Source organism: Falco peregrinus, chromosome Z, assembly GCF_023634155.1.
Source record: "Falco peregrinus isolate bFalPer1 chromosome Z, bFalPer1.pri, whole genome shotgun sequence".
NCBI lineage: Eukaryota > Metazoa > Chordata > Aves > Falconiformes > Falconidae > Falco > Falco peregrinus.
Genome location: NC_073739.1, coordinates 47238771 through 47262284, shown reverse-complemented (window position 1 = coordinate 47262284; position 23514 = coordinate 47238771). Strand labels below are relative to the sequence as shown.

General features: G+C 39.0%; 1 protein-coding gene across 4 annotated transcripts; it reads left to right on the top strand.

Moving 5' to 3' along the window:
* Positions 1-763: 763 nt before the first annotated feature.
* Positions 764-23387, top strand: CARNMT1 (carnosine N-methyltransferase 1). Of its 4 annotated transcripts, none has more exons than XR_008744785.1 (8): positions 764-1170; positions 3879-4074; positions 5088-5251; positions 12707-12847; positions 17421-17599; positions 19154-19263; positions 20149-20252; positions 20542-23387. XR_008744785.1 is itself a non-coding variant. In XM_055790910.1 (8 exons), the coding sequence occupies exons 1-8, from the start codon at positions 839-841 to the stop codon at positions 20647-20649; spliced, it is 1338 nt and encodes a 445-aa protein (XP_055646885.1). In that variant the 5' UTR covers positions 765-838; the 3' UTR covers positions 20650-23387. The 4 variants fall into 4 exon arrangements, 3 of the variants coding, with proteins under 3 accessions (XP_055646885.1, XP_013158490.1, XP_027649332.1); XM_055790910.1 differs by having other exon boundaries at positions 765-1170; positions 19154-19267; XM_013303036.3 differs by lacking the exon at positions 764-1170 and adding an exon at positions 1194-1477 and having other exon boundaries at positions 19154-19267.
* Positions 23388-23514: the final 127 nt, after the last annotated feature.

The following is a 23514-nucleotide window of genomic DNA, read 5'->3' as shown; positions in this document are numbered from 1 at the left end:
CCAAGAGAGGAGGTTAGTGTGCTTGGCTTACTAAAAGACTTGTTCCTATGCATCTTGGGACAAGCGATGTAGGACAGCGCTCCCCAGGACCCCACAGCCGAGGTGGTGGGCCCTTGTGGCAGAGGCCCTCCGGTGCCAGCTGCCGCTTCTCAAAGGAAATTGCAAAGGCGCAGGGTGACTTGCCGCAGGTCACAGGGAGGGCAGCGGCATCTAGTCAGACACATTTTGTCAGGTTGGGGAGGATGTCTTTGTCCACGGGGTGGGAGCGTGCTGGGGGACCCGTGCGCGCGTGTGTGTGCGTGTGCGCACAGAATCTCGGCCCTAGACACTCACGCGTTGCCTGACACCCCGCCCTTGCTATCCCCGCAGCTGGTCCTCGTGGTTGTTTCCAGAAGCACCATCAGGCTCCCGCGGTGCGCCTGGGGCCGCCGGGGCTGGGTGCGCCCCGCCGAGCGCAAGCCGCGGGCTGCCCGCCCCCCCGGGGCTGCAGCGCCCAGGCACGCAGCGGCCGCCCCAGCGCGCCACGTCGCGAGGGCTGCGAAGGGCTTTGCTTCCCGCCCGGTGACGGCCAGCGCACGCAGGGGGCGGGGCGCCAGGGCTGCCCCGAGGCACCGCCCTGGGGGAGGGGCTGCGCCCAACGGCCACGGCCCCGCCCCCGCGAGCGGCCGGCGGGAGCGCGCCTGCGCCTGCTGCCCCCCATCTTCTCGCGATAGTGCACGCGCCTGCCCGCGAAGGCTGGCGCACTCCGGAACACCGCCCTTCGCCCCCCACCCCCCGCCGGAAGTGGGTGAGGGCGCGTGCGCGCCGAGCGGGACCGTTGGCGGCGGTCGTTGCGGCGATGTCGGCCACGTGCGCCGTGTCCCGCAAAGCGCAGCCGCCGCTGCGACCGCCGAGCGAGAGGGACCCGCCAGCCAAGGCGATGCGCAGGGGGCTGCGGCAGGGCCACGAGGGGGAGCTGGAGCCGGAGCAGGAGCAGGCAGAGGCCGCGGGCGGCGGGGGCGGCCGGCCCGGGGCGGAGCGGGCGGCCTCGCTAGGCGACGAGTGCCACAGGCGCCAGCCGCACGAGCCCAGGGCGCTAGCGGCGTCGGCGTCCGCTGCCGGGGCGGAGGAGGAGGAGCGGATGGAGCGGGAGCATTTCCGAAGGATCATCAACGCCTTCCGATACTACGGGTAACCGGGACGCTGGTGCCCCGTGTGCGGGGCGCTGCGGGGGCCCCGCCCTCCCGGCGCGTCCTCCCCTCGCCGGGCTGTCTCTGCCGGGCGGCCCCGGGCTCCGCCCGCCTCCCCGCTGTGCCGCGCGGGTCACGTGGCCGCCTCCCTCGGTCTGCGGGCCGCGGGGAGCCCTGTGCCCGCGGCGGCGTGCGGCGGCCTGAGTCGGAAAGGGGCCTCCGCGCCCCTTGGCCGGCACAGCACAGTCGCCTCGGCGTCTGTGTCAGCTAGGAGGCGTGAAAGACAAAAAAACCCGAATCATCTCAAAGTATGTTGCGCCTGAAAAGGGTGTGAAAGGCCTCTTTTTATGAGATACAATGCTTCAAGACGATGTAGAGTTCTCAGAACGGCGGTAGCTACTGCTGGCAAATACAAACGGTGCTTCGATTATTGGGGAAACTTTTGAAAGACGTGCTGGTTTGTACAAGACATAAGACCTGTTGGCAGGGCTTGATGGATGCCATGTGTTTTAGAACTTAATGATTTCTAGACATTTGTTCAATCACATAAGGGATTGATGGTCCCATAGGAATGAGATAATGGGTGGGGGGCACCCGAATTTATATCTGAACCTGTTGAATGGAAAAGGAAGCAGAAGTTAATTCAAATTGCGGTAGGCGGCCTAACTGAAAAAGCCGTCCTCCGTGGTGTTTTGCTAAGCTCTTCTGTTGCTTTTGATTTTGGAAGTAAGTTTGGGATGTAGCTACACAGCTTGTTTATCATGTTCATCATTATTACGTGCTGGACCCTTTTTGTCAATGTAATACAAGCATAGTTTTTACATGACAGCGAGGTTCTTGAAAGGAGTGGATGCTATCACTTCACTGCTTTTACATCTTGGGTATTTTTTGTTTCCCAGGACTAGTATTTGGATGGGAGGTTGGTCTAAAACGACATCTCCAAACTGATTCTCTAATTCGGTTTGGCCATACCAAAGGTTTTATGCTAGTTATTACTATTACTGCAACAGCCAACTGTGATTTACTTCTGTCAGTGAGGCAGTTGTACCCTCAGGGACTTGGAAGCTGGGAACATCCTTCTCAACCTCATGCTCAGCTGTGACTCTGCATTGCTTTTGAATATTTCAGTTTCAGTAAACACGTAAGAAAAGGATATGACTCAAATTTCCAGTGCAGAAATTGAACCAAATTACCTCAGCCTCAAAGAAGTAATTCTGGATTTAAGTGAAATTATGTATCTTGGTAGTTAATAAATTAATTGGAGACATCTGTAGGATTAAGGCAATAACACACTTTTCAGATGAATCCAGCTTAAAGTTCTATTCAGGCGACATTATTTCGTTCTTTGTGTGTAGTTGTTCCGATTTTAGTGAATTATTCATTGTACTTGAAGGTTGCAATTCAACATGAAGGGGTTTAGAATTATATAGTTCAAAGACATTTTTCTGACAACACTTAAGATGATAATAAGCTAAGCTGATGGGCTTTACGTAGATGATCAGTTTATTTTTCTTACCATTCTTTATCTATCCTTTATTCTTAAATGCCATTTTAAACCAGTGTAGCTATTGCAATGAATATACCTTTCTCATTAGCAGACAGGTAACCTTGGAGGTATTAACTGGTCAAATCTGCAGACTGAAGTTGCAACTGGAATTGCAGAAAGTGCTCCTTACTTTTTCTGATGACTGCTTTTCAACTCTGTGCTGCTGTACGCTGACACAAGAGTTTGAGAAACTTCAGTATGACTTGATTTGATAAAATGATTTGTGGCTACCAGAAGGGGCAGAATCCATTGTCCTGGCTTTATGACATGCCTGTGTCTAGAGTCCTTATGAGTGTACACAGCCAGCTTGGCTCAGTTTACTGAGAGAAATCAAATCTATCAAAAAATCTATACAGGTCTCTTCAGGGTTAGCAAGTTAAACGAGCTTTGTGGTAGGCCTGGGTAGTCCTAGAACACAGTGGAGGGTAGAATTGTTCTGGTTGAGGAGAAGGAAGAGGAAAGGAAAGAAAAAAAAAACCCAGTACTTTTTCTTGGCAGTAGATTCACCTTTTTTATGGCCCACTTATTTTGGGGAAGTGGAGGAGTTATTTTTAGCTTGGATGAGTTCCATGGTCAAATTCACATTACTTGTACTTGAGGGGATATGCTGTTAAAAGAAGGTAGCTTAGTATCTTAATTGTGGCTGCCAGAATGCTGGTATGGTCCACCTGTGACTTTTATAGTTCTTTCAGAAGCAATTGATTTTAAGGATCACTGTTCCCACTCCACATCTCGTTATTTCTGTAGCTAAAAGTTACCACAGCGTTCAGCTATTTATTCAATTTAAATTGGATTTGTAAAGCAATCTGGATGGTTTTGATAGATTTGGGGGCTGGTTATTCCTTAAATTTTGTAGCTCAGTGTATTAAGGTACTGATCACCTGTGCTGGAAATAAGTGGCTGATGATGAAACTGCCAGAAGAAAACAATGATCCTCTTAAACTGCAACTTGTTAAAAAGACTGGTAATGTAGAACTAGAGCTAAAACCAAACATTTTTGCCTAAAAATTTCTTGTAAACATGTTCTCTAGTAAGGTATTAGAGTCTGATTATGTTCTGTGCCTAAAGAAATTAGTAATTATAATTAAAACAGCTTAGAGTGAATTACTTAATATGTGTATTGTTTCTGAATGTCTAAAGACCTTAAACTTTTTGCTTTTTAGAACGAATATGCATGAACGAGTGAACAGAACAGAGAGGCAATTTAAATCTCTCCCAGCTAACCAACAGAGTCTTCTTCCTCAATTCCTTCCTCACCTTGCCAAGATTCGAAAGTGCATTGATCATAATCAAGAGATACTGCAGACCATTGTGAATGACTGCGTTAATATGTTTGAAAATAAAGAATATGGAGAACACGTATGTTAAAATGGACTTTTTCATACTCCGAAATTATATTCTGTACACTTTGGAATTTTCTATATTTGTTTTTCACATCTTTAGGCTTCCAGCTTTCTTTCCTTTTACCTTCTTTTTCTCCTTTTTTCCTGTTTGCTTACATTTTCTCACTCTTGTCTTTCACATCTTGTCTAGCTGATGTTTAATAAAAGTGGTTGTTAGTCCTTGTAGGTAGTTATGAAACAATTGTGAATCTGGCAAATAACAATAATCACTTACTGTAAAAAAAACCTGAACCACACAACCACAGTTTTCTCACTGCAAGAGTTACAGCTCTACCCTGGTTACATTTTGAAGTTATTTCTTTCATTTCACTATGTAGAGCATCAATGGTATTGTCTGTTATACTGCAGGTTATTATTTGTTACGGCATTCCAAATAAGTTACAATTTTAGATGGGCCAAATATTTTTAATGTTCTCATCTGTAAAGCCTTTTTCACTGCTTACCAGCTTTTTCAGTGTGGCATCTCTGTCAAAAATAAAATTGCACCCAGACGTTAAAGACTGGCAGAGATGAAAACTGAAGTAGATTTTTGGTATCTGCAGATAAGGTACAGTAATAGGCAGCTCTAATGTGAGCTTTCTCATGTTGCCTCATCAGTTCCTAAAGGGATCCTCTTCTCAGGATAAGCAGTGCGGCCTCTGCACTAGTTAAGCCCTGGTCCTTTCCTGAACAGGGACTACAAATTGTGCTCTGCTATGGCATACTGTGTATTGTTTTTTTGTTGTGAAACCTGGTCTCTTGGGTGTCAAACTGAGACCAGCAAACTCAACTTGTTTAGGATTCTAGGTTGGATTTGAGCCCTGGTCCCAGGAATGAAAGGCAAGTACTTTGTCACCTATAACTCCCAGCAGCTCATACAGCATGGTTTTTGTCTTGTTATAATTTACTTTTTTTCCCCAAAAAAGTCTAAAGGTACTTGGTACATTTTACACTAACTTTTTTTCCCCCCTCCCCCTCCACTTTAATCAGGGAAGATGGAAGATTACACCAGCCTCAACATTTGACATGGATAAATTAAAATCCACTTTGAAACAATTTGTGAGAGACTGGAGTGAAGAGGGAAAGCCTGAGAGAGATTCCTGCTACCAGCCAATCATTAGCGAAATTGTAAAGAACTTTCCAAAAGAGAGATGGTAATAGTGTTTTAAGACTTATTTTTATGTGGGCATACCCTGTTGCACAATCTTAACAGATTTTTTTTATGGAGTAATGAAAAGCTTGGATTTAAAAAATATAGAAATTACTGCGAAGGCAGTGGAAATTTATTTTTTAATCAAGAAAGTTTTTGTTTCTAATGCAACATGTTGGAAAAGAGCATAATCATAAACTTCACAAAAGGAATACCAGGTAAACCAGAATTTATTTTTTTTTCCTGCAGCTTGATGTAATGGGGTATTGATTAACTCTTCAAGTAAGAGACCTCAGGAGGTTGTGAAGTTAGCTCAGTTGTGCTTAGTGAGGTAAAGTTTGCAGGTTAGTGGATTCTCAGAGAGTGTGTGCTGCAGATAAATGGAAGAACCCTTGTGACAGCAGGGAGTATTGCCCTTCATGGTGGAAGGAGGGAAGAAGACTTAACCTGTAGCGCAGTTCTGTTGCACTAAGGATTTACCCTGCAAATTGTTCATTCTAGCCTTGCTTTCAGACAGGTGTTACAAAGCAAGTCTTAAAAAGGCTTTGCTGTATGTGTGAGGGTAGCTTTGTAACTGCATTGGCTTGTTAACACCACCACAATAGTCATTGGTGCAGGGTTTTTTTAGGTAACTTGAAGTGTACTGGTGGAATCTCAGAAGATAATACTGCTGTAAGAATTCTGTGTTTAATGGTTTGGCATATAGTCAGCCTGGTCATCATAAAGTACATTTCCGTTTAAATTTAACACTGTTTCAGTGGGAAAATCAGTGAACTTTGTACTCATAAATGTAACAGGTCAGAACTCAAGATTTTATATAGCTGGGTGTTACTGTGGGTTTTCTTCTTTCTTAGTAATTGCTAACAATGCACTTGTACCAATTTGAAAATACCTTCTACTATCCGTCTTTTTAATTTTCATTAGTAAAGATTGTTAGTGGTGGCAGAATACGGGATGGACATGGTTGTTTGATTTCTTTTGCCTTGAGCTAGCTTATCTCAAGGCAAATGCACCACTAAAAATGCTTTATCTGAAGGTGAGCTTTCTGCAGTGTTTTTAGTGTTAGTTGTGCCCCACATGAGAAAAATGAACTGAATACTACAGGTTACCTGATGCACCTCTGATGCGCAGATCTCTAGGAAAAATAGTGTTGAAAGCAGCAATTCTTGTCTTCAAGGTAGCAGTGCACCTTTTTCTCCATTTCTTAAGCTTTTAAAGCATTTTCGTTATGGGAAAGGTAACATCTTGGATCTTAAGAGATAATGTGACTGAAGTTGTAAAGTCTGGACTTATATTTATCATCTGCCCTGGTTTTAGCTGGGATAGTTAATTTTCTTCTTAGTAGCTGGTGCAGTGCTGTTACTGGTGTGGGAGCAATGTTGGTAGCACAATGATGCTTTTAGTTGTTGCTGGGTGATGTTTATATGAAGCACTTCTCAGTTCTTAGGCCCTGCCAGCAAGAAGTCTGGAAGGGCCCCAAGAAACTGGGAGGGGACACAGCCAGCACAGGTGACCCAAACTAGCCAAAGGGATATTCCATGCCATAAAACGTCGTTCTGAGTATATAAACTGGGGGGAGTTGGGCCGGGCCTGCTGATCGCTGCTGGGGATTGGTCAGCAGGAGGTAAACAACTGTATTGTGCACCACTTGCTTTTTTCCCCTTCCTTTTGGCTTTTACTCCTCTCCCTTTCTCTACAGTAGATGTTATTTTAGTTCAATTATTAAATTGTTCCTGTCTCAAAGCTCAGGTTTTACCTTTTTCTGATTCTCTACCCCATTCCTGGTTGGGGGGGGGCGGGGGCGGAATGAGCAGACAGCTCTGTGGTACTTCCTTCCTGGCTAGAGTTAAACCATGACATCATCAATTTCACACCAATTTCAAAACCTCCAGTTGGTATTAGGAAGCAACACAGGATAACAGATTGGGTGAATCTGAAGTTGATGGCTTTCTGCTTCTTTACTGGTAATTCTTTTTGTTGTCAAACAGAACTCGTGTGACAGCTCTTCTGTCCCTGTTGTGATGGCTCTGAAATACCAGTTAGGCTATTTTGTCTCTACTGAAGTCTCAGAACATCACTGGATAGATCAAAAATCTCTAAAATCTCTACTGCAAGTCTGAGTTTGTCAACGGAAACATTTTTTTATTTATAAAATGTGTATTATACCTATTTAAATTTTTAATATTCATGATCATTATGGAGTTGTCCAGCACTTAGGTTCTCCGTTCACATTTTGTTATGTACTGTCCTCGGCTTGCTCTTTTTCCTAGTCACCAGATGCTCACTCTCCTGCTTAGGTGTACTTAACCTCTTTGAGGCAAGAAGCACAGCTGTTCAGGAGGGCCTGTTCTGTTTGAGTGCTGTCAGGCTTAACTGGCAGCCACCTCACCCTTGTGTGAGAAGCAACTTCCCTGGCAGGGCTGGTTGGTCAGTTTGTTTCTTTTTTTACAGTTTTGGAGGGGAGCTTTGTTTTAGTCTGAAGGGTTGGGCAGGGCCTGAGTTGACTTAGCGTAGTTGTTCTCACTGTTGTGTATAGTGAGTACAAAGTCAGTTTCTTCTGGAGAAGACTGGCTGTGGGGGCTAATGCAGGTAGACAGTCTGTAGATGGAACCTCCGAGTACAGCTTTGCATTTTTTTAGAGTTCCCTTTTGTAGCACAGGGTGCTGAAGTATCCTGAGATGATGAAGCGAAAGTGCTAGAGATGTGTATAATGGTGGCAGTGGGTGATGAAAACATCTTTGTCCAGATGTATCTTGCATTTAAAAAAATGGAGAAGTAAATATTCTAAATTTGAAACTGTCAGTACGAGTAACCTTTTACTTTTTAATGGCTTCAATGGAATTGTACATTTATTTTCTAGTTAACGTTACTTCTCTGCACTGCAATTGTGAAAAATGAGTTTAAATTTTTGAAAATACTTAATTACGTTTCACTCCATGCATGCACATGTTTTGTTGCTCTTTGCAAGATGGGCCTATATTGATTCAGTTGGTATGCAAAGAACAGGAAAATAAGTGCTCTGTGCTTGCTTTTCTGGGAAGGAGAAGACAGCCAAGCAATCGTTGAAAGCAGCATTAAATTAGAACAGTCTGACAAGACTCATCTAAAAATAACATAAAATGGCAATAGCTGTTTCTGCTTTCCATTCCTCTTCAGAAATAACTCCTTTCTGCTTAGCACCTTAACCTTAGTAGGATCAACAAAGCAGTTCTAAGTGAAGTCCCATGAGTTAAGGTCTTCCTGAAGAGCTGATAGGTTTCCTACATTAAAGCTGGAATTTTACTGTGTTTCAGCTCACAGGATCCCTATAATACTGTCTACCTTTTGATGAAGCCGTTCAGATTTCTTGGATCTGAATGAATCAGGATCACTGCTTTCTGTATGAGCAAATGGTAAAACAGATACATTTTTATTTCTTGATGAAATGTGATTGTTAAAGTATTTTTGTGGGGAAGCATCAAGTTGAAAATCTAAATAAACATGCCAGTTCTTTTTTTTTTCCAAATCTTTTTTTTTTTTGTCTTGTTTTTCTTTCACTTCTACTGTTACCCTTCATACTTACATAAAAGGATGTCAAGATCATCATCAAAAGGAACCAAAGAAATAGTTACCCCTTTAATTACTTCTCATTCCATGGCCAAGAACAGTAAACTTAGGTGTTTTCTCCAAAGTTTTCCAAGATGCTGGCGGGACGGCCCAAAAGAAATCATTAGTGCTTAGTTCCCTTTTTATTTGAAAACCAGCTTATTAGTCCTAAGCCTGAGCTTAGCTATATTTCTTGCAAGTGTTTAGTCATTTATAGTGACAGTAAAATTTCTGCTTTACATGAATTTTATTTAACGTTGTGTTAAATGAATCTGACCTTGCAGGGTTTCTAATCTTGTCAAAAATTATCCTAAACTTTGCTTTAAACATCAGATTTAAGGGCAGACTGTATCTTCAGTGTTACTGCAGTCCACTTACAGCTTTGCAGGTCTTTACATGGAAATATGTAAACCTCAGCTGCTAAGTTTGTAGAAGAATTGCTCTTCAAATGATTCTGCTTTTAAGCTACCTTCATTATTTTATTCAAAAGTAGGTTTTTTTAAAGAAGAAAAAGCCCTGAAAATATGATTACAGTAAAATAATGAAAAATATTATATTGAGAATGGGATCTGTTAACTATCTGAATTTACAAACGTTACAGAGATAAGACCTCAGGAAAGGAGTCCCACAGTGTGTTTCTATCCTGATGTTTCCACTAATCTGTGTATGGGCTGTATGTGTATTTCTTATCACTTCTAATAATTAGATAACATTGAATTGTGGTGTTTATGAAAATTAAGGTTTGTGTTTGATCACACACACTGATTTTTTTTTTTTGCTGAACTTCAGTTTATCCCTTCAGCACCATCATTTTTTTGTTAAAGCCCAATAGGCTTGAAATAAGAAGCCTCTTTTTATCATGTATAATTTTTCCCTTAAAAAAAGGACACCAAGTTCAGATCTTCATTAATGGTCTTAAACGTCTAAAAGCTGAAAATATACTACATGCAAAATGCTGTACGATAATGACATGACAGATTTTAGTTGTTTCTGGTATTTCTCCACTATCTTTTTAAAAGATGTGCTGCAATTTCAATAGCTGAGCCAAACAGCACCATGCAGCCCTCTTCCCTGCTCTTCGGCCAGCTTCCTCTCTCAACAGTTGTCAGGTTAATAGGCCAGTGTTTCTACCCTAGTACCCCACAGGTTTTTAATGAGTACTTGTTAGATACCCATTTATGTTCCTAACCAGTGCTCCATCTGTGTCATAGAAATCTTGCTGCTGCTGGCTAGTTAAAGGCTTTAGTTTCACCGTGGATAACCTTGGGTTATTTTCAGTTACCACAATTTTGGATTTTCTTTTTATTGTCTTTGCTAACTGCTGCAGTTACCTATCCAGGAAAGGAGAGCAGATCTTGCTAGCCTTGTGAATGACCTTGTCTGTAGCCATTAAAAAAGCAGTTTCTTTGCAATTAAACATTTTAAGCTGTTTTAATGATTCAAAAATCAGCAAATACAGCAAATACAGTGCATCCAACTGCCACTGGTTTTGACCCTTTTTTAAGTCTTGAAAAGCAAAACATGTTTGTGCTTTTTGTTTGTTTGTTTGTTTTTTGATAGCAGGACATGCAACAGTCACTATTTTTGTGGCAAGTTTGCCACATACCTGATTTCTGTGATTACAGAATGAAAAAATGCTTTTGAACCCTTTTGGAAGGCTAGTATCAATGTTAGTGGACTCAGATTTGATTATATTGTGTTTTGTCAGCTGTGCTCTGTATGCTGAAATAAAGTTTAATTTCACTAGGCCAGCACCAGTGCCTAGCAACTGATATGAAGAATGTAGATTGAAATTAAATAGCTAATTAATTTCCAGACAGACTTCAGTCCCTTAATAAAGGTGCAAAGGGAAGTGCAGTTAAAATCAACTATTTTCTAAGAATTGGGAGAATTACTTCAGAGATACAAAAGCTTTATATTGTGAAGTACAGGACAATTGGAAGCAATTTATCAACGCACTGACTGTTAGAGGCTTTATCTTGTTTTAGAATCAGCAAAGGTGTAGATTTTGAAATGTGATTACACCTACATAGCTGTTAGTTACTAGGTTTAGTTATTAGGCTGTTATTATAATTTAGTTATTAGTCTTTTCTAGTCAATGGATGATAATCTTGGAAGTGGCATAAACCTTTTCAACCCACTCATTTACAAGTGTCTGCATGAGAGTGCAAAAACTAGGTGGAACTAGTCTCAGCATTTCATAAGCAAATGAAGGAACAGATTAAGTTAGAAATACATTTGGAACAACAGTGTACCACTACAGATAGAAGAAGCTGTAAGATTAAGGTTTTTCTAGCTTTTTGCAGACAGTGGATTTTCTTCTTCCTCCTCCTGGGTCCTCTGCTTTTAGAAGTTTCACCTTGAAAAAGTAGTTTTCCCCTGATTTAATCTTCCTTTTTTCAGTAGGACTTCCTGTTGGCTTTCTTCTGGCTTTCCTTTAAGAAGAGAGGCAAGGAGAGCTGTTGCTTCACAGGAGTGCCCTGAGTAATAGCGAAGTCTTGATTTCTTGCTTCTTAATCAGAAAACAAAGAATCTGAAAGTACAAAGAAGAATCTGAAAGTATGAAGAAATGCAAATGAAAGTCAGGAATGAGAAGAACTTTGATTTTTCCATTGGGGAGGCTTGACAGATTAGATGAGTAAGCCACAAACCAAGAGGCAGTGCTTTGTTGGTTTGTGCAGCATTTAGAAAAGAATAATGCTTTATGAGTAATAGTCTTCAGAAATTTACTACTTTTCAGAATTTACCTAACACCTTCACTCCATATGTATGCAGCATGCCAACTCTTTTGAACCCTTTTTGGCATCGTGAATTTTTATGCAGTCAAAGGCTTTGTATTTTGCTTGCTTTCATCATGTGTTTGGAAGTGCTGATTGCGGCTTCCTTCACTTAGTTGCATATAAATTGATACACGTATGTTTTGTCTTTGAGGGTGACATGCAGAGGGGAGGGTGGTCTGAGTGTTCACGGTTGGTTTTTTTTGGCATATGAAGAGTCTTATTCGTGACTGGAAACTGAAAAATTACTTTTCGGATTAAACATCTTTTCAGTTAGGCATGGGAGTGTTTTTTTGTTTTATGAGGGAAAGTTTGATTGCCTTGTGATAGAAGTCTAATGGTTAAAAAATGTATATGTTGCCTTTTTTGCCTGAAAGGAGAAAATTCTGAGATTCTTAGTTCTTCTGTTTATTAGTTGTTGAACTTGGAAGGTCATAGAGGTTTTTCCAGGTATCTTGGTGAACACACACTGCTGGATGACTTCTGGTTGTCTTCACCTTGATGCCTAGTTAGGGAAACGAAGGGGTAGAGAGTTGCAATGTATTTTGACTTAGGAAATCATGTCACTTATGTGCTTCAGTGAAATACGTGAAGAGCATATATACAACACCCACAGTTACTGAGAAGGTAACTACTTCAAGGTTTTTACAGTCTGAATTGCTCATCAGCTTATGGAAGTTTTGCTTGTTTTGTTTCTGATGTCAAAATACTTGTTTATTTTTCATGTGATACGATGAAGGCGATTTCTAGAATATTTATCAGCGTGCTTTATAGAAAAATACACAACTAACATAATGTTCTTTCTTCAGTTCACTTAAAGAGATTTTTAGCTTGATGACTCACAGGAAAAAAATTACTTTGTAATTGTATTCTGTATGAGGGTTGTATGTGTTCTTTTGAGTAATTTCTGTGAGTTATTTTGACTCTACAGTTAACCAATATGATCAGAACTGGCTCAATTTGCATTTGAAAAGTAAAGTCATACAGAAAATACATTATATTATCTAAGTATGGGGTGGGGGGCAGGGTGGAATGTTTGACTGGACCTCTGTAAGTAGGCAGATAAAGACTTAACTGTTATTTTTGTTCTGTTGCAGGGATTTCTCCAAAGTTAATATCCTGGTGCCCGGTGCTGGGCTAGGTAGATTGGCGTGGGAAATAGCTATGCTCGGTTATGCTTGCCAAGGAAATGAATGGAGCCTCTTTATGCTCTTTTCTTCTAACTTTGTACTCAACAGGTATATAGCTTATATTTTACTTCGTGATTGAAACCTAGGAATGCAAAATTATTAATGAGAAAAAACATGAATAAATGAAACAAATCCAAGCATGGATTTGTAGGTCCTAACACAGGACACACATAACCACTTCTTAGAATGTTTTAATGAAAAAAAGTAATCAGTGGGATAAATGGGGGAGGAAAGTGTTGTATCTGAGTCATTTTAAAAGTATAGCAAGAAGCAAGATTTTCAAGTTAGGAGACTTACAATCTCTAGATGGTACCACAGATTCTCTATATAATCTTGAATAGGTTTTACGATTTATTTCACATCTGTTTCTGTAAAACACACACCTATCTCACTAGTGTCAAATACAGAGTAGTTAACATGTGCATGATACGTGGCGCTTAGTGACAGAGGAAACCTGTTAATGAAAGGTCTATTCCGTACTAAAATTTTAGGCAGTGTTTTAACATGAAAAGCAACCACCAAAGCACACTGCGCCACTTCTTAAGCAAGCGGCTAAAGTAACATAGTTCATAGTTCTACAGTTATGCTGAGGTACTAAATTTGAATGTAGTAAACTTAACTTCATAGGTTTAACTTCGTGTTTCTATGTTTGGTTATTCTGTCACTTGCCCTGGAAGTTGCTGGTTTCATACTGAATTTGTTAGAAAGGAAAGAAGGCAGCAAATGCAGCTGTCCTTTTAAGGAGGAGAGTGGGCAAGTATGAAAGAGATCTGGGGGGGAGTGTTTTGGGTTTTGGGCAAGTTGGTATTGAGCTCATAGAGACAGAATTTGCCAGTTTCTTCTTCAGTCTAAAATGATACACCTTTGCTGAAAACAGCTAAACTGTTGGCTTGTATTCTATATTGTGATGTCTTGAAGCCTGATTTGTAGACTGATTGTCCACAGCAGACTGTGGTGATTTTAAATCTGTTACAGTTTACTGTTCAAAAACAAGGGGAAAACACTGTTTGTTATGGCTGCTGCATGTCTGCTTAAATCAGTAGTGGTCAGTCTGATGAAAGTAGGTATTTACTAGAGGTTTATTTTTTTTGTTACATTATTCTTAAATTACTCTCATTTGGTGGTGAAATTGCGTATTACAGTTGAGCTGATCTAATGCCCTGCAGCTATTGAAAGGAGGTCACATTCTTCTCATACTTAGCTATACATCGCTGCTGGCTTTTACCTCTTTGGAACTTCTGAAATTAATTGAAGCAGCATAAAATAAATTTCCTAACTTTGGCAGCACTGATCAGCTGTCATAGTGGTTCAAATCTGAAAGTTAATGTCGCCCCTAACTGCTGCTGCTGACGTTGTTTTTGTCTTCCTTTAATAATGAAGCTTTGGCCTATACATGGAATTACCCTGATGATTCATGCTTAGCTTACAGTAGTAATTTTTAGCATCCAATGCTTATGTGGTGTTTGCTGTTTATGTAAGATAATTAGCAAAGAGGTGTATATACATTAGACTTGCTAGCAGTATTAGATTCTAGACAGCAAAATTGAGGTTGCTCAGCTGCTATAATTATCTTTGCTGGGCAAGTTACTAGCTACAAGTTTGCTGGTTAGCATGGAAGAGGATACTGGTAACCTGACTCTGAATTTCGATCAATTCAGTTGAAGTCTGACCATTCTTTTCTGCTGGACCTAGTTGTGGGCTTGGAATGTCTGTTAAGAAGGTTTTAGGGACTTCGGGGGTCTTTTGTTTTAGTCTTAAGTGGCTGTTCCCAGTTAGCTTTCTGAAACGGACAGTCTGCCTTCCTGGAGCTAGAAGAAACAGCAATGGTCAATATAAGCTGAAGAGACCAGTTAGGAAGTGACAAGAAAGAAGGATTTTGCAAAAATGGTTTTGAACTACAGTCTTAATTAAATTTTTGTTTCCTGTTGATAAAAGCATGAGAATTTTGCTAACATGTACTTGCTGTTTGGATATACATTCTTCCCCTGACTGTGTTTTATTTTTAGTAAGTACTGTCTAGAGTGTCAGACAAGCTACTACACTGGGTACAGTAGATGTGGTACAGTGACTTAAGTCTTGGGCATACAGAGTGGTGCCTGCTGATCTTTGTACATGTAAAAATACTTAGTACTCTTAAACTGTGAACTTTTGTTACTGTGGATAAAGTTGCGTAGCATGTTATGTACAGAGTGTGTCAAGGCATAACTGTGGTCACTATTTCCTATTAAGAGCGCATTGTTCCATTGAGGAAGCTCTAACTTGAAAGCAAAGTCACTCTGAGGTAGTTAAGCTGCAATGGCTCCAGGGCTGCTGCAGTCCCTGTATGGGAAATTCTGCTTTTTCTTGTATGAGTAAGGCTCTTATTGCTGGTGTATTTTCCTAGTGTTTACGTGAGTTCTGGGTATAATGACAGGTGGCAGAGATGATCATTTGTCATGTACAGACACACTTCATTTCTTACATGTTTTAGAAGATCAAAATCTGTGAAAAGCATGATCTGTTTTCCTGCTTCTGGAAAGCATACCAAAATTTTCAGGCAGTCTAGAGCTGCAGGACATGTTACTTGCCTTTGACATCTGACTGGAGGGGCAACAACATGAGGGTGGTGTCTATGTGAAGGAAATGGGAGCAGCTGGGTGCTGACTTGCTGTTTTCTGTAGCTGGATATTCAGAGCACAGGGTCAGTGGCCTCAGTCCAGCAGCCCTCCAGTAGCAGCAGTCCCACCTACGAATATTTAAGAAAATTTAGTTGAGGTAATATAAAATCACTGTACCCAAATCAGGGTAGGGTTAGTTTAAAAAAGGCTTTAATAAATACCAGTAGAATTCATGCTAAAAACCGACAAATATTTATTTTCTGAAAATAATGTAATTTTAGATAAATCTTGACACTTCAAGAAGGATGTTTAATTGTGCATTGCACGTCCATGAATGAATGAAAACAGGTTTTTTGAATGAAAGCAGTTAAGCATTTTATCTTTAAATCGGGTCAGAAGTAAGATTTGACCTACCATTCTCCTCCAGAACTGACTTTTCAACTGAATGTTGACAGCAGTTGCCCTGCCTCCATGGAAAACATACATATTTTGTTGGAAGGATGGAATGGTAAAGGACTGCAGTACTTAGTTTTGAAGTTTGAATTACTGAATCTGGAAAGGGAGGTTGTTAGGCTTGAATATGGAGAGGGATTGGTCTTTTGTATTATACTGGGAATTCCTGTTGGAACTGTTGAAAAGTCTACATGAATATACTTTGTTCTGGGAAAAATAATATGGGGAGGTGTGTGTTCTCTTACAGTCCAGAAAGCTCCTTTCTAATACACTGGGATGGGAAGTTTTCATTGTTAAAGAAAAGTGTTCTGAGGATAATACAGATTGACTGGGACCAGAAGGGGAATGCTAGAATGGTTACCACGCAACTTTCGTTGGCCAGCATAGGGGTTTTTTGGTGGGGTTATTTTTCTTGTGGTTGGATTTGGGTTTTTTTGTTTTGGGTTGGGTTTTTTTGTTTTTTAACAAAAACAGAAATGTCTGTCTTAAGCCCTGATTATCATTTTCCTCTTTTTGCTTTGACTGCATATATCTGATTGATATTTATTCAAATTGTATGGAGACACTTGATGACTGCAGTATACTGCTGCTCAAATACAAGTTGTTTGTGTTAACTTTTTTACTGATAAAATGTAATATAAACATGACATGAAGAAGATTAAAAAAATAGTATTTCAAAGACATTACCACAGATGTTTTCTATCCACCAGCCAAAAGAATGCACTTTCTGTAACCTGGTAGATTGCTTGCATTTTATGAAGTGTTTCATGATAACATGTTTTGTTGCACAGATGTGTCCTCTGTTTTCATTGAAAGAAAATTGCTTTGTTTTTTAATTGCAAACTGATTTTACAGGACTATGGAAAAAGCCGCTTTTTGTACTTCAATGTGATATTTTATTACTTCATAAAATAAGGGTTGACTTACTTGTTCAGGTCAACCCACAAATTTTATTTTACGAAGGCATGTTTACTTAGCATAATTACAACTCAGATTTTACGAACTTAAAGTGACATTAGTGCAAAACGGTTTATTTATTCTATGAAATCTAAAAGCATCCTTTTGGTTAGCAACTAAAAAATGTGTTTGTTCTGCTACGTTGTGTTTGTTCCCTACAGTTATGGTTCAGAAAAAAACAGAAAAATCTAGAATGAGAATAGATGTTTCCCATAAAATCAGTGGAACTAGTATTACTAATTTTATTTTTTTACAGAAAAAAAAATAGGATCCAGAAAGGCTTAGCTTTACTGAATATACTAAATCATAAATTCTAGTAATCTTACAAAAGGTGTCTTGTGCATTTTATTCAGTGGAAAACAAGATTTTTAATTTAAAGGTAATTATTTTGTCTTCATAATGTGTGTGTCAAAGTTGGTTTTTTAATCAGATCATCAATTGATGGGTAGTCTGAAGTGTTATGAACTAGGTAAGTCCTTTAGAAAATATGTAGCTTTTGCAGGAATGTTACCAACGCAGTAGGTATGTTGATGAAAGTCTTTGACTCCTACATTTCTACATAATAGATAAGCAATTATTTGAAACTAAGTTGTGCTGATTTCTGTATTTTGCAGATGCTCTGAAATTAATTCATGTAAACTTTATCCCTGGATTCATCAGTTTAGCAATAACAGAAGATCTGCTGATCAGATACGTCCGATTTATTTCCCTGATGTTGATCCTCACAGTCTTCCTTCTGGTTCAAACTTCTCTATGACAGCAGGGGATTTTCAAGAAATATATTCTGAGAGCAGTGAGTAAATGCAAACTTCTAGGGTATCCATGTCACTATCTTCAGAATATTTGTTATAGGACAGTTAACTATTAAAAATAGAAGGAAACTATGTCTACAAGCATTAAGCAAAAGTACTAACTGTAGCAAGATTTTCTTTCACATCAGCTTTTCTTTTCTTAGTTATAAAAAAATACGAACAACTCCTTGCCTGACAGATCTTTGTTGCAGTGGTCTCTCTTCAGAGTAAGACAGCATTATGGAAGGTCTTGCTTGATTTAGAAAAGTGATGTTACAATGGGAACAATGTAACTAGCCACTTCTCTTTAGTGTAAAAAAAAAAAAAAAAAAGATTATTTTTTAAACTCATTTACTGTTGTAAAAGCAAAGCTGACTTTCAGTAGTAGTAATTGATAAATGAAAATACTTTTTGACTATGAGAAGTAAAAATTTCAGAGGTACATTATGGGGATGATAACTGTCAAAGATGGAGATTTCTGTCAGTACAAATAACCTTATTTTTTCTTGTGATGCCAGGCTAGTTGTGCTGTCCTCATTGCAGCTATGACTAACCTAATGTTGAACTAACTGCACAAGACTATCCTGTTCAGTGCTACTCTACCAATAAAATGTTTAGGATTTGAGAAAGGGTACCACTTAGTTGATTCTTTTGTATGTAGTCTTAATATTCTAATATCAGACTACATATATTCTAATATTCTATTATATGCCTATTTACAAGTCACTGTCTTTTTTCACCAAGATTATACAGCTATTGATCTGCACTTTGTTGTGCAGCTAGACTTCCAGATACTTTCTTGCAGGAGCCTTCCTTATAGTTGCTTAATTTTCTGAAGCTTTCTGTCTTAATTATAATATCTGATACTGGCAGTAAATTGAAGCGTCTGGGGTTTTTTATTTATTTACAAAACTTAAAACTTTTGCAATTTCAATGATACATGTTTAGAGAAAACAGGGAGATTTGTGCTTTAAAAGGTAGACTTTGAAAGATCCTGCTTGTTAAACTAACTAGAAAAAAACATCTGGAGAAATATTCAGATACTGAATAAAATTTTTTAAAGCAGTGTGATTTCTGAAAGTATAGTTTAGTGTATAGGCTTTTATTCTAGGTGTTAACTAGAGGCCCAAAATCACTGGGTATTGCAGTTGCCTTTAACAGCTGTGATGGTGAAGTTCATAGGGCAAATAGCACACCTGGGCCTTCGTTTATATAAAATGTGTTACTCTTGACAATGTATAATATAAACATATGTCATTTTATATTAAGTCTGAAGAATTTTATAAAATGCATAAATAATGGATATGTGTCACTTTTCAGAGTGTAGATGTGTGTATACATACATACATATATATGTAAGTCGGATGAACCCAAACTTAACTATTGTTAACGTAAACCAAAATATTTTACTTATTTGTCAATGAAGTTAAGGGCCTTCAAGTGTTGTTAATGGAAGGTAATGCTGAGCATATAAACAAATACTGGAGTTAAATGCTGAATTTACTTGAGTAGCAACATTGAAACTAATTTCTATATACTTTGCTTTCTTTATGCAGATACATGGGACTGCATAGCAACTTGCTTTTTCATAGATACAGCACATAATGTTATTGATTACATTGATACTATATGGAAAATACTGAAGCCTGGAGGAATATGGATAAATGTAGGCAAGTGTGACCAACCTCTCTTCCTGCTAGCCCTGACTATACAGTTTGATCCCATTATAGGCATCTGTACTTAAAAAGAGTTGTCAAAGATGAATCTGTCAGTGCTGAAAACACTGTAGAGCTAGAAACATTTAGAGCTTGGAAGTTATGTCAGATGTGCTCAGACTATGTCCAGATGTTTGCTGGTTACAGTCAACACCGTGGGATTTTTAAATAGAGAAGTAAGTCCTCCTAGTGGCAGGTTTTGTATTCATACATCAAAAATTTATTTGACAAATGTAGTGTCCTTTTTTTTTTTTTTGCTATTTTTCAAAGAAAATAGAACTTGTTTGTTTGGGGTTTTTTTCTTCTTAATCTCTTGTCTTGATTTGTACTGTGCTTCTAAGCAGAAGCTTTGGAAATGAGATTTATATATTCCTTGGCTCAGAAGAAGAGAGTCTTAAGTCTTCCGTGGTGAAGGAATGACAGCCAAAACTCAGGAGTTACACATTCTGTATAGTACAAACTGTTCAGTCACCGATCAGTTGGTCACTACACCAGTCCCGGCCAGTGATAGAGTCCGAGCAAAGTTCCTGAGTAGACTCCAGCCTTCTGTTCTGTAGAAACAGCAGTGATGATAGACTGAAGAAATTTTAAGATACAGAAAACATAACCTGGTAGGAAATGAGACTTCATTGTTGAATAAGCAGCTGAACTAATTTGTTTTCATTTTGCATTGATTCTGAAATTTGTTATAATCATATTCGAGTGATAGAAATATGTTCTTTAGTCTGTATTTCAGTATGTGAGTCAGGATATAAGCATTCTTTGCACTTTCAGTGATTTTTAGAAAACATTTTTGTCTTTTTGATATTAATTTCTGGTTTATCTTTATTCTCTAGGTCCTCTCCTTTACCACTTTGAAAACTTGGGAAATGAACTTTCTATAGAACTAAGCTATGAGGATATAAAAAATGTTATACTGCAATATGGATTCCATATAGAGGTAAGAAGATGCAGTAGTTTGCAATAAGTAATATTGGTATAAACCAGACAGACTGCTTTGAGTAAACCTTTACCTTAAATTTAGTCCAATGTAATAGCATATGCATATTATATATGCAGTAACTTCTAGCAGAATTAATTGTAAGTGTGTTGCAAATTATTTGCTTTCTTTTTTTTGGAAAGTATATAGGTGGGCCTTGAAATCTAGTAAGTATATAGCAATCTCTTATAAGAGAAACTTGTATAGTTCTTTAGAGAAAGTCTTTTGAAAACTGCTGCTTCTTTTTCAGGTGGAGAAAGAATCTGTACTGTCAACTTACACTGTGAATGAACTCTCCATGATGAAATACTACTATGAATGTGTGTTGTTTGTGGTGAGAAAACCAGAACAGAAGTGATGTGAATAGGATTCAGAAAAAATGTTGGTTTGAAACCTAGAAATGAGAATGAAATGGACTGGGTGGTGTGTGGACAAAACCTCAAATCAGTGGTGCCTTCTTATTCCTAATAGGTTTTAGATAGTGTCTATTTTCTTAATATCTCTTGCTATCCAGATGTGTACTATGCTGTGCATATTTGTAATACACTTGTGAAAATGGAGGAAATGTTCACATACACTGTCTGTTGTGCTTTGGAATGCATTAAAAGCAAAAAATGTTTTACTGAGGCTAAAATTTAATGTTTGCCATAATTAGGCTAATTCTCTGCATATGCTGCCTCATTTTTCATCGATTTTTTCAATTACTTTCTTTTTTCTACTTTCAAATATTGGGAATGTATAGAGGTGCTTACTGTACTAGCTGAGTCGCATTTAGAGAAGCATTTCTAAACAAACAAATTTATGAAGCTGAAATGATTGGAAAGTGATAAAATTATTATTGATAGATAAAATAGCCACCAGAACTGTTACGGCATTTTCTGTGAAACTGAAGGGAAGTAGATTATTAAACTAATTCTAATCTTTGTTAACAGTGGTACAGTCAGTGTAATCAAAACACAGAACCTATAGGTGATTTGAAATACCATGTAAAACCAGAGTACAGAGTGAAGAAAAAGCAGCATGTGACAGAGAAGCAGTATTTTAACCTCAGTTCAGGAATAACACCAATTGTGATTAATCTCTTAAGTGTTGAAACTGAAATCTATTAGATGGTTTGCCATCTTAAAATACATTGATTTTGAGTCAGCTACTTCTTAAGCCAAAACAGCAAAGCAGTATTTTTTTGTTAGGTATAATGAACAGAAAATCTGTTATACCTTGAAGTCTTCTCTGTTTTTTAAAGTTTTTAACATAGCTAGTTATCCATGCAATGTATACAGAAAAATCTGTTTCTAAAGGGGATACAAAAAACAGTTAAATGTTTTAATCTGCAGTAACCTAATCATCTCTACCTGAGTCAGCATATGCAGGCCAATTGGTAGACAATTTTCTTGTAGCTTCAGGCACTTTACCCTTGTGATTCAGTGACTTCTTGGTTCCTTATCCTAATGTGTGTTTAGGTTTTTTTTCCTGCCAGATGTGGCTTAGGTGAATATTTAATAAACAGATAGTGTACATGAGAAAACATTAAGAATCACTGCTGAGAGGAGGTATCATGTTAGCCATTTTATTTTCATAGTATATTGGTTACCTTAGTACCATTTTTATCTCTTCTCAAAAATTTCTTTAAAATATAAAAGCATAATTTCAAGAAATTAAGGGTTTTTTTCATATTTGGCCATAATGGCCCTGGACAATAAAGTTGGTTTGTTTCCCATTATTTCTAGTTCCATTTTTCATGGTCGTGTCCTAATTGCATCTTTTTTAATACATCTGTTGGTGGTGTCTGGATTTATTCCATGAAGGCCAGAAATGTGTGCTGTTGCAGACTTTCAATTTAGGAACAAGGAGGGAAAAGACGGAGACTGGGATTTTTTTATAGTTTCAAAACGGCATAAGGGTATGCACCTGGGGCATGTTTCAGTACTATTCCCCTTTTCTGCTTAGAATCCTTATTGAGAAAAAAGGCTTCTGCTCTGCAGAAGTTTTCTATTAGAGCTTTGCTTAAACTGGTCTTACTTGAACTCCTTCTTCTTCCTAAAAGTGTGCACCATTAAGATTTAACTCTGTAAAATGAGGTAAACTTTGGCAGTTCTACCCTGCTCCAAGAGAAACATGTTTAAAGCTGAAACACTGCCATTGCAACAAGTAGACTAAAAATAAAAGCCCTTGCGCACCTAGATATAACAAAAAAAACCTAGTTGTCTGAATTACCTTACTGTACTCTTTTTTTTTTCTTTTTTTTTTTTTTTTGAGGGACTGATTCTTAGCCTTCATTCTGGTTTTTGTTTTTTTTCCTTAGATCAAATATGATTAGTGTTTTGCTTGGTTTCCAAGCTTCCTCGATTGAAATAAGACAAGGTTAGATGAGTGTCAGTTAATGCCATTAAGTCAGCTCTCTGTTTCTGCCTCCTACCCAGTCTGTATTTACACTTGAAATATGGTGGTGTTGGCTTTCACAAGCAGGCAATGGAACTCTTGCTTCTGGGTGGAATGCCAGTATCCTTTCTTCTGGTGGTTTTGTTCCCTGCTGCCCCATGTCATCAGAAGTGCCATTTTTTTGCATTGCTTTTGGAAAATGTTTTCACTTACCTGTGCCAGGTATATAGCGATACGCTTCTATTGCAAGTGTAGAAAATGCCTGTTTTCCCCCCAGTGTTCTCTCCGTAAATTATAACAGCTGCATTAAGATTTGGAAGCAGAATAATCTTGTGAGTAGGCTGTTTGAGTTAGTAGTGTTTTACCTGCGGTCCTATTTGAGTTAAAATTCATCACCAGTCGCTTTCTTCTGTTCAGTTGTATAAGTGAGGGGGGAAAAACAATGCTTGCATAGCTTAATCAGCTGAAGGCAAGAGTTTATTTAGGTCATGATTCAACTGTGCGTGGTTATCAGGTGTAACATGAAATGCTCCATGACCTTCTGTGTGATGCTTATTTATACGGAGTAAGTCTGACAAATGTAAAGTGTCCTGTATTTTTATTTATATGTAGTACACTAAAACCAGTTAAGAAGGTAAGAATAAGAATTTTAATGTCGCTGTCAGTGTGCCTAATGGGCTTCACTTTTCTGGGCAGTCATTAAAGTTTGCAGTACGAGCCACTCTCTCTCACGTGTGGTCTTTGCCCTGCGCCCCTGCCGCCGTTCCCGCCTCCTTGTTCCCGCCTCCCTGTCCCCGCCTCCGGGCACGCGCCCCGCCCCGCCGGCCGTGGGTCTGGCGGGCAG